The following is a 13,941-nucleotide window of genomic DNA, read 5'->3' as shown; positions in this document are numbered from 1 at the left end:
TTCTTGACAATCTATAATTATATTGTAATTGATTTTCTTTTTCAAGACAAACTATATCTATCTTAATCACGACCCGAATCTATTCCTAGTTTGAATTTGAATGAATAGAACGCATTCAATTTCATAATTATCTCAAAGATTACATATGTGATAAATCTTATTTCTAAGATTTATTGTACATATGTTAATCAAGCAGTGTTTTAAACCCATTGTGAGCCTCCCAGTACTACAACAAGCAATTATATATTTAATTGGTGATTAAACAATTAAATAATAAAATTACGCATGTAGGATTAATCAAGTATTGCAAAAATTTAACTAAACTATGTATCTTGAATTAAAAATAATAAATAACAGGTTTCATCTTCATCCAATACATGAGAAAATTTAGCCTAGCATAATGTTGAAATTAAACACATAAAATTGGAAATACATCACCGAGAAATAGACGAAACGTGATTAACTCCACAATTTCTTCTCGGCTACTGCACGTGTATGGATATGTATATCTAACTCCAAGCAGCCTTCCTTTGTATTTTATTTCCCAACCTAGCTGGTGCCAAATTGTGTGTATTGTTTGTATATAAAAAGAATAAAGCCCCCTGTCACAGGCGCCCCTCCAATAGGGGTTTGCCACATGGCGCCCCTGTTTTCCCCCTGTCCCGTGGGGATAGGGGAGCAGGGTTGAAAAACCCAAAGTTGGTTGCTACTTTTCTGTGCGTGTAATCTCCAATTCCAGCACACCAATTTCTCAGCTGGCAGTCCTCTTCTGTTGTGTATATCAAAGTGTCTATATATAGCCCAGCAACCCTCAATGTTGGCGTTTTTTCTATGGTTTTCGTCTCCCCCCACCAGCTGCCTATTGATTCGTGTATAATATATCCCAAGCAACCGGCAATTCACAAAATTGTATGTATAATTTCAACCAATTGACAACCCTCTTTTTCTTTCCAGTCGGCAGTCTTTTATCTCTCTCTCCTCCTCCTCCATTGTGTGTGTGTGTATATATATATATATATCAATTCCAAGGGTTGGCAGCCCAATTGGTGTAGAGGTCCAATTGAAATTAAAAGTCCTCAGCTTTCCTGAATTCTCCTTTTTGGCTTGTAAACCCCCCCCCCTTCCAATCCTGTTGGCAGTTGCAATTGTATGTGTTAATTCCCACCATCATTAAATTCCAGCCCAAGAGGCCCATTAATACCTCATTTCCTCCCAGTCCTCAATTATTTTAAAATCATACAATTTAGTCCTTGAATTTCTAACTCGTGTAGTTTGATCCCAAATTGTATTTTTATCCAATTTTCGTCCTTCTTTCTTTTCAATTGCATCCAATGTGTCCATCACTAAAAAACAAAAGAAAATCAACCTATGTTAAATAAATTTAAAAATTTGATGACATAAAAATTTAATAATGTGACATAAATAAGTACACAAATTGCACTCATCATGCTCGCTTGTCAGCCAAGAAGGACTCGGTTTCAAACTGCCAAATCCAGGTGTTATTGATGATTTTTCAGAACATATGTATTCAAGGTGACCAATTTGAGGACATCATTGTAAGGAACTAGAAACAACCAATAGCTGAGACAAGGCTCTTGGTTTTCGAGTGTAAATTATCTAGACTAAAAATTGGCCTTAAGTGATGGTATAAACAAGTGTTTGGTAATTCTTCACAAAGTTGAACAGGAATAGAAAAGGGGCTAACTTTTTACTATGTACAATAAAAAACGACGATAATATAGCTTCACAAATCTTATGTAGGATACAACTATTTACTAGCTTGCTAGGAGATATTCCTGTGACAGAAAGTAGGAATAAAATGGATTCACGCGGAGAATTGAAACACCAAGTACTTCCACAATGTGATCTAAAAAACGAAAAACTAAATCTATTATTTAGATCAAATCCAGAATTATAGCGATTCATACTGGGTTTCGAAAACTTTATTTTGCGATATAGCTTTATTATTATATTGATTTCGACAGCTTCTAGCCAGATTACTTTAATGAACAGAATTAGCATGGAAAGCTTCAAATTCATTGTTCGTGTAGAAATTGGGTTTGATGAAATATGAAGGTTGACTTTATTTCCTCAACACAAACATTCAAGACTATAACATTTCCTCTTGTTAATCAAAAAGAACTCTGACTCTAAACCTCAGCCATTGATTTATTAATCTGAAGTAGGCACAAATCAGTTAGATATTCCAAATTGTAACTATATTACAAATAATTTATTAATATGATATGAATGATGATATAGTCGCAGGTTACAACATATATTATTTTCTATACCCTTTAATCAATTGAATGATTCAAAGTAATCCTTGAGATGACTCATTGCGAGGTTTTATTATTGGATATAATTTTCTTTAAGGGATGCATCAAAGTGTTGAAAATAAAAGCTGAAGTTGCCCTGGAAATTTCCACTACTCTTGAATCCAAAGCAGTGCAGTAACAATGACTTGATAAATTTGGACCATTTATAAGTTGTCCTTTAACGTTAGGATACAAAAAATAGTAAAACATAAAGACTTGAAAACGAAAATTTAAGCTCTCTAGATACATCAACTTTTGTGGAATTGAAATATGATCGATTACTTGAAGTTACATGAAAGATACCTTGCACCAAAACTGAAAGCTCAAACACGAATACTTTTGAAATCGAAAATTCAAGTTCTCTATATACACTTTACACTGATTTTTGTGGAAATGAAACATGATCCATGACTTGAAGTTGCATGGAAGATACCTTGCACCAAGAATTAAATAAAAAAAAAGGATAAAAGTATTGACTTGTTGGGTTCTGAATCACGTTGCAATTGACAGTTATTATTCTAAATTTATTTCTTCTCTAACCTTGCAGTTACATGGAAGATACATTGGACCAAGATTGACAGCTCAAACACGAAGACTTTTGAAAAGGAATATTCAAGTTCTCAACACTTTACACTAACTTTTGTGGAAATGAAACATGATCCATGACTTGAAGTTACATGGAAGATACCTTGCACCAAGAATTAAAAAACAAAAACTGAAAAAAAAAAAAAGAAAAAGAAAAAGGAGGATAGAAATATTGACTTGTTGGGTTCCAAATCACGTTGCATTTGACAGTAATTATTCTAAATTTATTTCTTCTCTAACCTTGAAGGGAACCATAGTATATTTGGTATGTGTTCTAGATAGTACACGACGGTCCAAAGTAAATTATTAGTTCAAAAGGTTTGAGAAAATAAACATGAACTGACGTTTATAAATGATTGTTTTAACAAAAAATGAATTTGAAAAGTATTTGGTTGAATGTGGGGAGTTTAATCACATTTTTAGTTTAATTTGCAAATTTTAACTGTTTGGATATCTTGAAATCAAATTTTAGTTGATTTGTTTGGTACTAGAATTTTAACATAAGACCATATATCGTTCCATACACAAGATGTAGATATTCTTTCTTGGCACAAAGTGGACTTGCTCAAGGTTAATAAGTTTATTTTTATTTTTTATTTTTTTAATCTAAAACGACAACAACAATAAATTATAAGCTTTAATTTTTTATAAATTTCTGATCGATTATATGAAATGGTAATTATCTTCCTTTGGTATGTCAAATCATTCACAATCAAGACAAACAATGACCTTGGAATTTCGTTCACAATCAAGACAAACAGTGACCTTGGAATTATTTTTCCTAGATTCATGTATGTATGTACACTTTGTTCCTACAACGATGGCATTCACGGTAGTGCTACTGGAGGTAGTGTGGGGTGGTGGTCACAAATGGTGTTGTGGTCATAAATTGTTTGATTGGTTGTGATTAATAAATTGATTAATGTGTGACTAATGAAATAGATAATTTGTAACTTAAAAATTTGCGAAGTTGTGATTAGAAATTTAATTTTTACCTAGAAATAATGTGTGACAATTAATTTGATATTTTGTGACCATGCAATAAGTTGCAATCTCTAAAATTTGTGATTTGTGACCAATGAATAATATATGACCTATAAATTTGTTAAATTTGGTTATGATTGCGACGTCTGTAATTGTAACTAATACATACTTGTAACCATAATTTATATAATATTGTGACCTCAATAATATTCAATAAATAAAATATATATTTTTAATTAATTATTTTATATATAAAATTTAACCAATATCTGATTTTTGAAATAATAAACCTTGTTTTTTAGTTTTGAACTGGATTATACTTAATCTCTTAGTTATAAAAATTTCCCTTGAAACAAATTTGGGTGCTATGGACCGTTGTAACATTGCTGATGACCGGAGACAATTAACCCTCGTTTGAGCCTTTTTCAAAATTCAATTTCTTTAAACTCATTTTTCAACACTTTCATTCTCTTAATAAAATAATTTTGCAAGTAATCAAAAAAATTTCTTACTTTTTTAATTGCACATTCTCCAAAAAAAATCATTCTTACAAAATCTATACCTAAAAATGGTATCCAAACAAGGACTTAGTTACCGACGCATGAAAGGGTAGAACTTTGGAATAGTCTAAAAGTGCTTTACGGACCCAGATCATGTGGATTTGAGGTGACGAATTTCAGGACATTGTTGTGAGGAACTAGAAATAACCAATAGCAGAGACAAGTCTCTTGGTTTTCTAATGTAAATTATCTATAATAAAATTGGCCTCAAGTGGTGAAATAAACAGGTTTTTGATAATTCTTCATAAAGGTTGAACTAGCCTAGCTAACTTTTTACTAGGTGAAATAAGAAACAACGAGAATAAAGCTTTACAAATCTAACGTAGACTACCACTATTTACTCGCTTGTTAAGAGGTATTCCTGAGATAGGAAGCGGAATAAAATGGGTTCAAAATTTCAAATGGGGGACCGAAACACCAAGTACTTTTGACTGTGTGATAAAAAAAAAAAGAACCAAATCTATTATTCACAAAATTTTAGTGAAAAATGGAGATACATTTGAAGGTCCAAATCAAGAATTTTAGCGATTAATTACTTTCATGAGCTATTTACACATGAATCTTCTGAGCTCCCCAATTCTCAACTAGATTTAATCCCTCAATAATTGATGAGTTTAAAAGCACTATGAAATAAATAAAGGGTGGGTTTGGGATGTTGGGTTCAATCATGGGTTGGGTTTGAGTGCTGTTTGGTTCGTTGGGCATTCAGCAGCGCTACCTTCTCTTCGTCTTCCTCAGCTTCAGAAGAGTCACAAATGAGAAATGATTTATGATTTTGGAGTGAAATCGAGTGGGGGGGTGGGGTGGGGTTATGGTTGATGTATAATAATAATAATAATAATAATAATAATAATAATAATATTATTATTATTATTATTATTATTATTATTATTATTATACAAAAGTTGAATTATCTTCTGATTTTTGAACCAAAAACTTTTAAATCTGATTTTTGGAATTGAAAAGTTAAAAATCACACAATGTGTTGATGTAATTTCCTCTTTTTAAATTCATTGAAAATTTAGTTAAGCCCATGTGAAAGGGCCCCCCCCCCCCCCCCCCCCCCCCATTTTTCTTATTGTCAAAAGTCCTTTATTTTGATTTTATTATTACAAAAAATTGACAAAAGATTATTATTCTATTTATTTCTTCTTTTATTCAATTGTAATTAAGAAATATTCTTCTTTAACTTTTAATTCAGCCAACCTGAGAACGAGTAGTATAAAAAGTAAGGGAAAATTTTACTTTTCTCCATAGTTCAAAGTTTGTATTCCGTCATCGATTTATTTATTTATTATTTATTTTTTGCCTCTTTTGTTGTGCTTATATTCTGTCGTTAGTTAACTTTCTTTATCAACAGGGAAAAATTTGTAATTATTATACTTTAAGTTATATTTTCAAAAAACTAAAATAATAATAATAAACTTTTCACATTTCAGGTTATTGTTGTTGTTATTATTATTATTATTATTATTGTAAACAATTGATTTATATAAGATGAAAGTGTAACATCTATTGGTGATCATTAAAAGATAATTGATTTTTTAACTTCATTGAATAATATAACAACTATCCACTGATATATATAGACTAAAGATAAAGTCTATTATATTTGAATGAAGAGTATTACTCATACGAAATATTGGGTTTAATTAATCCATGCAAATAATGTTGCTATCGATAATTTACTACCACAGCATTTTTTGAACAATCATGAATTGTTAATTTTAACGAAGATTAGTACCATCATTAAAATATTAACTATGTACATATATTAGATAATGATCTTCAAATACAAGAACTCGAAATTCTCAATAGATAAAAGAGTATAATTTAATAAGATACCTTTATCAAAGTCATATCTTGGGTGGAGATTTCAGCGACGTTATGTGTTTCACAACTTAAATAATATTTCATATTTAGACCGCAACATCATATTAATATATAGCAACATCAAACCCAAATTAATTCGGGTATTGAAAAGTTTACAATATGCTTAATAAATGTAAGGTTTAATTGGTCCAAGCAACTCATCCAGAATTAAGTGAAAATGTACCTCTCAATTGAAGTGGTTTATTTGGGAATCAAATTTTAACGGTCATTAACAAAATATTATTTTTGATGAAAATTAGTAACTCTCGTTAAAATTTCATTTTAAACAACATAGATAATGATTTTTAGATCCTAGAATTTCTATGCTCAATAGATACAAAGTTCTACTACACGTACGTAACAATTTTTGACAAATACCTTACAGAATACACACGGCATAAGATGAGTGGGTTAATTTTTTGGGTTGTTTTACTCACATGGGGCTCACTCTCCATATAAGTATCTGGAATTCTTCTATAGACACACAATGCATTATTAGTCGTTTTTCCACATCTTTTCAAATATGTTGTTACGTATGAATTTCATTACTTGGACTCTTTTGGGAGAAATCATGATACATTTTAAAGCGTACCTAAGGGTATTAGTTAGCCTTCACGTTATTTTGCAACGTCAGCTAGAATTATCATTTTGTCATGGTGTGGTAATTTTCATTTTATTTTTTTAAGAAAATTTATGCATAATTTCATGATTTGACCGAATGAGAAGTAGCAAACATCTCATTGAGTATAATTTGTTATACTTATCCCTCTTTATTTACAAATTTCAAGTAAAAATTAGCATACTGGAGGAAATCGATGGGTATGCCAGTGGACCTATAGATTCTCGTCACAAAGTACATATTTGTTAAATTTGATTAGTTTTGGACTAATATTATAATTTTTAATCAATCCTAGTTTTTTTGCATGTTTGAACTAGTTTTATTATTGTTTTGTTGAAAGATGTGATTCCAAAATGTTCCTTACATTTTATTAAATTAAATTTATCTTTTATTGAAGGTTATTCAATTTTATTGAATATGTCATTACATTGAAATTTATTTTTTCAAACATGTTAAAAAAATTATTAGTTGCTAGAATTTGGGGTGTTACAAATAATAATCCAATTTAAATATAAGTAGGTAAGGCACCAATTGTCCAACAATAAAAATGTTAGGACAACAAAAATTCAATAAATAAAAATTACTATGCTGACAAGGCAACAACACTCCAAAAACTGACTTATTATAAATTTCTGATTAATTGTTTAAATATTATTTCTCCATTTCCAGCGAGTGAATGACACATGCAATTACGATAAATGAACGAATTGAATTATTATACATGTAAACATAAAGGAGTGGTTTCCTTCATTAAACAAGTCGCAATTGTTTTGGGAAGTTTTCAGTAATGCAACGCGAATTAATAGCAGTTGTGATCTTCTCCTTTTACGTTGACTGAAATATTGTGTACTTTATTCAGTTTTTTTTTTTTTTTTGGTAATTGACTTATTAGATCAAAGAGGGTCATTTTTAAAACTAAAAAGAAAAAAAAAACATATTTTGGTTTTGTCTTGACTAATTGAAATAGTTAGGAAATGGAGTAATGGGGATGGTGGGGTGCTGCAGGTGAGAAAGTAATGATGGTGAGGTGAAGGTGAGACATTAATGGCCGACAGAATGCTCCAAGCATTTTGACATTATGGAGAAGAACGATTTCACAATAATACTCCTTTCACCACAATATCGGAGTGTAGCCAGTTCCAGTGAGTGGAAAAGTGTTCGCCCTAATTTTGGTGCATTATTTCTTTAAAAGCACAAAAATAGCCCCTATTTGATAATTTTTTTTTTTTCAGATTGTAAGTTAAAATTGTATTTTAAAGTAATAAAAAATTTATTTGGCTCATTTTTTTTTTCACTTTTTATTAATTACATATTTCATGAAATTTACAGATTTATAACCCCAAAAACTTAGTCAATCAGGGGCTTAATTTCATTATAAATTATTTCAAAATCCATTCTCTTCCCATATTATAGTTTTGTCTTTGAGGTACCTTTGGTTTCGAAATCAATTTTCATTCCATCGAAATAGAGCGGCCGACATTTTTGACCAGTGAGTGAAAAATTGTTCACCCTAATTTTGATGCATTTTGTCTCTAATGGTCCGTTTGATTGCAAAGATGAAATTTGGGTAGAAAGAAAATGAATTCCAGAAATTGAATTACCTAGAAATTATTTTACTGGGAATAGTCAATTATTGTGTTTGATTAGTATAAATTTTCACGAGAAAAATGTTGAAATAAAAGTATTTTTTGGTGTTCGTTTGACTTTGTTTTACATGAAAATGTCAGTTAAAGGGATAGAATTTGTTTCCATTATAAAAAAAAGGTCAAGAAAATCACCTATCTGTTGTTATTCGTTCGGCTTTGTTTTATATGAAAATTATCAATTAAAAGAAAATATTTTTTCCATTGCGCAAAAAAATAAAATATCAACAGCATAGCCTAGAAAACCAATTCCCACCAAAGTGGGAATTAATTTTCCTTGAAAACCAAGAAAATGTCCATGTGGCAAGAAAATCAGGAAAATCAATTACCTTGAAAAAAAATGTTATCAAATAGTCAAAAAATGAAAGTTGGAATTTGAATCCATTCATTGTCCATGAAAAATAATGGCCAATCAAACATGGCCTAAAAGTACATACATAGCCCCTATTTGATAATGCTTTTTTAGCCCACCTTTTGAAAGCTCATTTTAATGATTTTTTTTTATTTACAAAATCTCATTAATCTAAAGTGAAAACCTAATAAAAAATGCAAAAGTTGAAACTGCTTTGTCACACTTTAATTTGCCTTTATTGGACTGTTGGAAATTGGTTGGACTCATTTACCCTCACCTAGCCAATTCTATTGACACCATTAACTATAATAACATGAGGGCAATTTTGGGAAATTGGGTGAATTATATGGGGACCACTCCATGGAAAAGTAAAAAAATGGTAGCGGTCTTGGTCAGAGTTATGCAATAGTTTCAAACGTGGGGGGACCACAAATTATAAAAATGAGATTAAAAAATTTGGAAAGAATGGGAACTAAACACACGCTAATTTAAGTTAAAATTGTATTTTAAAGTAATAAAAAATTTAATTCGACTCATATTATAGTAAGTAATAACTCACTTCCTCAACAGGAACAAGTAACTCCATTATTTCACATTACAAGAATTACAATGCAATTTTTCGAATTTTAATCTAAAAATAAAACAAATATTAATAACAAGAAAAAGCTATTTTGTCTTTTAGCTGAATATGAAATCCTATTTTTTATGAAAATTATGGTTCCCTTGCAGATATTCTGCCCTCAACGCTGCTTCCTTGACTGTGTTAGCCATCGCAGTGAAGTTGTCAATGGATCTAACTACCCCGATGGAAGGTAGGTATGATCAAGCCACTAAAGGTAGTAGCTCTGCTTTCCTGTTTGTTTCAACCACTCATTTCATGCCTTCTCTGGGATCCATGAGTGATAGAGATATAATAGTGAACTTGACAGCATTGGATATCCTTATAGTGACGCTTACCGTAAATGTTATCATCCAAATATCCACAGGCGTAATTGAAGATAATTTCCAAGTGGTGGTTGTCTTTTTGAACGTTTATGCGTTCATTGTATTGAGTTCTGCTGCTTTAACGATATTTACAAGTAAAAGGTATTTGGAACGCAAGTACAAAGAATTGCAAACAAGAATTTTGGCAGCGGAACTACAAGGAGACCAAATAATGGACTTTGACAAGTTAAAGTTGTGCGTGAAGAAGTATTGGGTGATGACAGAAACAGGTAACCCTCAGTTTGTGATGGCAAGATCTGAGGCCAGCGTTGTTTTATTCATGATCTGCATCTTCAGTTATATCGTTAACGGAATAACGTTTAACGAACCATATGAGACAAATACTCCTCCTGATTATAAATGGTCAGTATATTTTGTTTATTGGACTCAATATGTAGGCTTGACTCCTTGCACTGTCATGTCTTCGGGAAGACTTTTAGTAGCTTTAATTCTCACTGTACGGAATATTAGAAAATGTACCATCTCTAGCATTTCCTCAGAAATAAAGAATTACGGGATCAAAAGATTGGTAGAGTGGAAAAATAGACTCCCACCGTCACAAATTCGAGGCCAGAAGCTTAGAAAAATTATTTATCACATTAGAAATCTACTTCTCAACTTGTGTATAGTAAGTCAGATGGTGGTTCTGACGGCGAATAAATTGCAAGTGCCAATATCAATTTTTCTATCTCTCTACTTACTGGTAATGCGTCCACCGGGCATTCACGTAGTAATTATAATCCCATCGATCTTCGTACTCTTTATTTATATCTTGAGGATGAAAATCATTAGATTCTTAGTGATGTTAGAGAAATTTTTCGTAAGGGGAAGCGCAGGTCTCATTCAATCCCAATGAATCGGAACACATGCCAAGATATGAGAAAGATCTTAGAAATTTTGTTTTACTCCTAGAAGGTGAAGCAATACGAGATGGATACCTGATGTTCATTAACACTTCTATTAATTCATACATAATGATGGGTGCAAAGAATCAGCCTAGATATCTAACGGAGCTTATGGAGAATTCTACCAGCTTCAAGGGTGTATCAAAATTTGAAAGTGATCAAATCTCACTGATTATTTGCACAAAACCTCTTAATTGCTGGAGTCTATCCGTGGCAACGCTAACTAGCATCACAATTGCTCTTCCCAATGTTCTAAATGAGAAGAAGAATCACTTTATTAGAAGTGTCATAGAAGGTTTAAAGTATGTGCGCCTAATGGAGAAAATTTTGGATGTTCATAAAAAATTTGTGAGCAGCATGAGTACTGCAGATTTTGCATGGGTTTTAGTTGAATTGAGGCACAAGTGGTTAGACATGGATCTTCAAAAAATTGTCAGGGTATCAAAATCCTCCAAAGAAACTCTTTAGAATCTTGCAAATAGAAGTGAAGAAATTTTGAAGAAATTCACAAGTAGAATGAATGTATATGCTATGAAAAGCTCAGTTGACTTAATTGAAAACATCATAATTACCAATTCAATGTACAAAATAAGCAACAGTTTGCTGTTCGTCTATGGGAAAGCTATCATTTAGCATCAAGTACTCAAGTATTTGAGAGATTATCAATTATCGTTGCAGATATATTTGCTCCATGCCTGACCAATTTACCTCATGTTATACTCAAGAAATGCTACCATAGCGCCATAGCAGAATGGGAGAAAAGCATCCGAGAAGCAACTCACCTTTTAGGAGAAACTGAAGGCATTTTGAAAGCTCTTCAGAAACTTGAAATTCCTAATCTATCACCTGAATAGTCAATTTACATTGACGAATGTCATACTTTACTCAAACACACTAACCATGGTATTTCGGACTCAATTCCTAGCAGTGAGAATATTGTTACTGCTTCAAGTGGTGAGGTACATTTGGATATACAAAAACTTTGTGCAAGTGTATGAGCATACCTTATTCTCTAGTTCCATTCAGATTTAGCCTCAGATTTATTATTATTATTTATGTTCCCATTACTACGACATCAGTTTTATTAAGGCTTCTATTGAATTTACATTTCACTAAGTAAAAATTAATAAACAAGTTATTTTGCATCTCATTATAAATAACCAAAAAAATGCATGAAGCCAATGTTAGTGTTGCCTAATATATATTTTTTTGAAAATTGTTGAAGGCAATGCAGAGTCTCATATGGCCTTGGAAGCGGAAGAGTTAGGAGACGAAAAAAAGAACCACCAAGCATAAGACCCTAACATCTCCACTTTTTGGAAGTCATTGTTTATTAACATCCTTTTTTTTTTTATCTTTTTTTTTCTTTGGCCATACAAATGTTGTGAATTGCCAGTCATTCGGTAACATTTGTGTTAGCATGAAAACCTAGTGGCATATTATTAGACATTATTATGCATATTGTGAAGATTAAAAGTGTCGTTATGTTGTTATAATTTGTTGATGAATACAATAGAATATTATTCACTTATTGTTGGGTTGTAATGCCAAACGAGTCTTGGGGCAGCGATGATCCATGATTGATCATCAAGCTTTGGCCTAAATTGGAGACAAACCAAGTGTTCCAACCCTCACTAGATCAGTCCAAACCTGGACCCATTTAAAATTCTACTTTAAGACACGTTTTACTGGGATTGCCATCCGGTTACAACTTCATTGTATTTGAAGCAATCTAGATAATTAGATTAGAAACATGGTCAATGATTTTAAGGCCAATCCATTGCCCCTAGTGTTTGAGAGGAAACCGTGCTTCTCTGATGTTGTAAGTTTTAGAACTCTATGTGCTAAAGATCTGGGTCCGGCATTAGGGGGGGACACGGCTTCGAAATCTGAGCCCTAAAATTGTGTTCATCTTGGTGCTGATTACTACTTTACGTGCATAATGATATGTAGAATTGTTGTGTAGTTTACTCTTTACTTCACATGAGAGCTTTATATTAGTGTTATGGGTACTTTAGGTAAAACACTTTAGGAAGATGAACCATCAGTTTAGGGTATTGCAAATGATCTCACACAATTCTCAGGGCTCTAGATGATTTTGAAGATTTGGTTTTGGATCAGTGAAAGTTTTTAGTGTTCTTTCATCTGGATTTGAATATGCCCATTAAATCTAGTCTAGATGATAATACTTCTCTGGGGAACATACTCTAGCTTGACAAAATTTGTAGCATTGGAAAATTATCCAAGGTTTTTGTTTTTGTTTGAATGGTAGTTGACGTGTAACTTGAATTATTTTAAGGTTTTCTATGCATGATTAATTTAGTTAGGATGTTAACCTCCTAAGTGCATATCTGCGAGCATAACCACATTGTCGATGAAGCATAAAATGATTACTAAATATATTATTTGTCAAACAATTAAATGATCAATAAAGTATTTGAAGCAATTTATTGGTTTTGAACATGCTCTTGGTAATGTATTTGAAGCAAATTTGGGTGCTATGGACCTTGATATGGATTGTAACATTGCTGATGACGCGAGACAGTTAACCCTTGGTTTTTAGCTTCATTTTTCAAAATTCACTTTTTTTAAACTCATTTTTCAACACTCACATTCTCTTAATAAAATAATTTTGCAAGGAATAAAACTTTTTTCTTACTTTTTAATCACACATTCTCCAAAAAAATCATTCTTACAAAATCTATACTTAAAAAAATGGGATTCAAACAAGGACTTTAGTTACCTTGACGTACAAACTCTATTAGCCTGATTCTTTTCAATCTACTGTAGTACGTGCAATATCAACCGCGCATAAAAGGATGGAACTTTGGGATAGTCTAAAAGTGCTTTCAAGCAATATGATCCACCCTGGTTTTTTTTCAGGTGTGATTTTAATGTGCTCTTTTATCAGCCAAGAATGATTCGGTGTCAAACTGCCAAATCCAGGTGTTATTGATGATTTTTCAGAACATGTGGATTCAAGGTGACCAATTTGAGGACATTTTTCTAAGGAACTAGAAACAACCAATTGCTGAGACAAGGCTCTTGGTTTTTGAGTGTAAATTATCTAGACTAAAAATTGAAATTAAGTGGCGGAATAAACAAGATTTTGGTAATTC

General features: G+C 31.7%; 1 protein-coding gene across 2 annotated transcripts; it reads left to right on the top strand.

Annotated features, from left to right (window-relative positions):
- Window positions 1-9,625: 9,625 nt before the first annotated feature.
- Window positions 9,626-12,318, top strand: LOC111409139. Of its 2 annotated transcripts, none has more exons than XM_023039100.1 (2): window positions 9,626-10,147; window positions 12,048-12,318. In XM_023039100.1, the coding sequence occupies exons 1-2, from the start codon at window positions 9,721-9,723 to the stop codon at window positions 12,116-12,118; spliced, it is 498 nt and encodes a 165-aa protein (XP_022894868.1). In that variant the 5' UTR covers window positions 9,626-9,720; the 3' UTR covers window positions 12,119-12,318. The 2 variants fall into 2 exon arrangements, with proteins under 2 accessions (XP_022894868.1, XP_022894867.1); XM_023039099.1 differs by having other exon boundaries at window positions 9,626-10,280.
- The last annotated feature ends 1,623 nt before the right edge of the window (window positions 12,319-13,941 follow it).

This window comes from Olea europaea, chromosome 14 (assembly GCF_002742605.1).
Source record: "Olea europaea var. sylvestris chromosome 14, O_europaea_v1, whole genome shotgun sequence".
In the NCBI taxonomy this organism is placed as follows: domain Eukaryota; kingdom Viridiplantae; phylum Streptophyta; class Magnoliopsida; order Lamiales; family Oleaceae; genus Olea; species Olea europaea.
The sequence above is the reverse complement of the archived record's forward strand: the minus strand, read 5'-3'. Positions and strand labels throughout refer to the sequence as shown.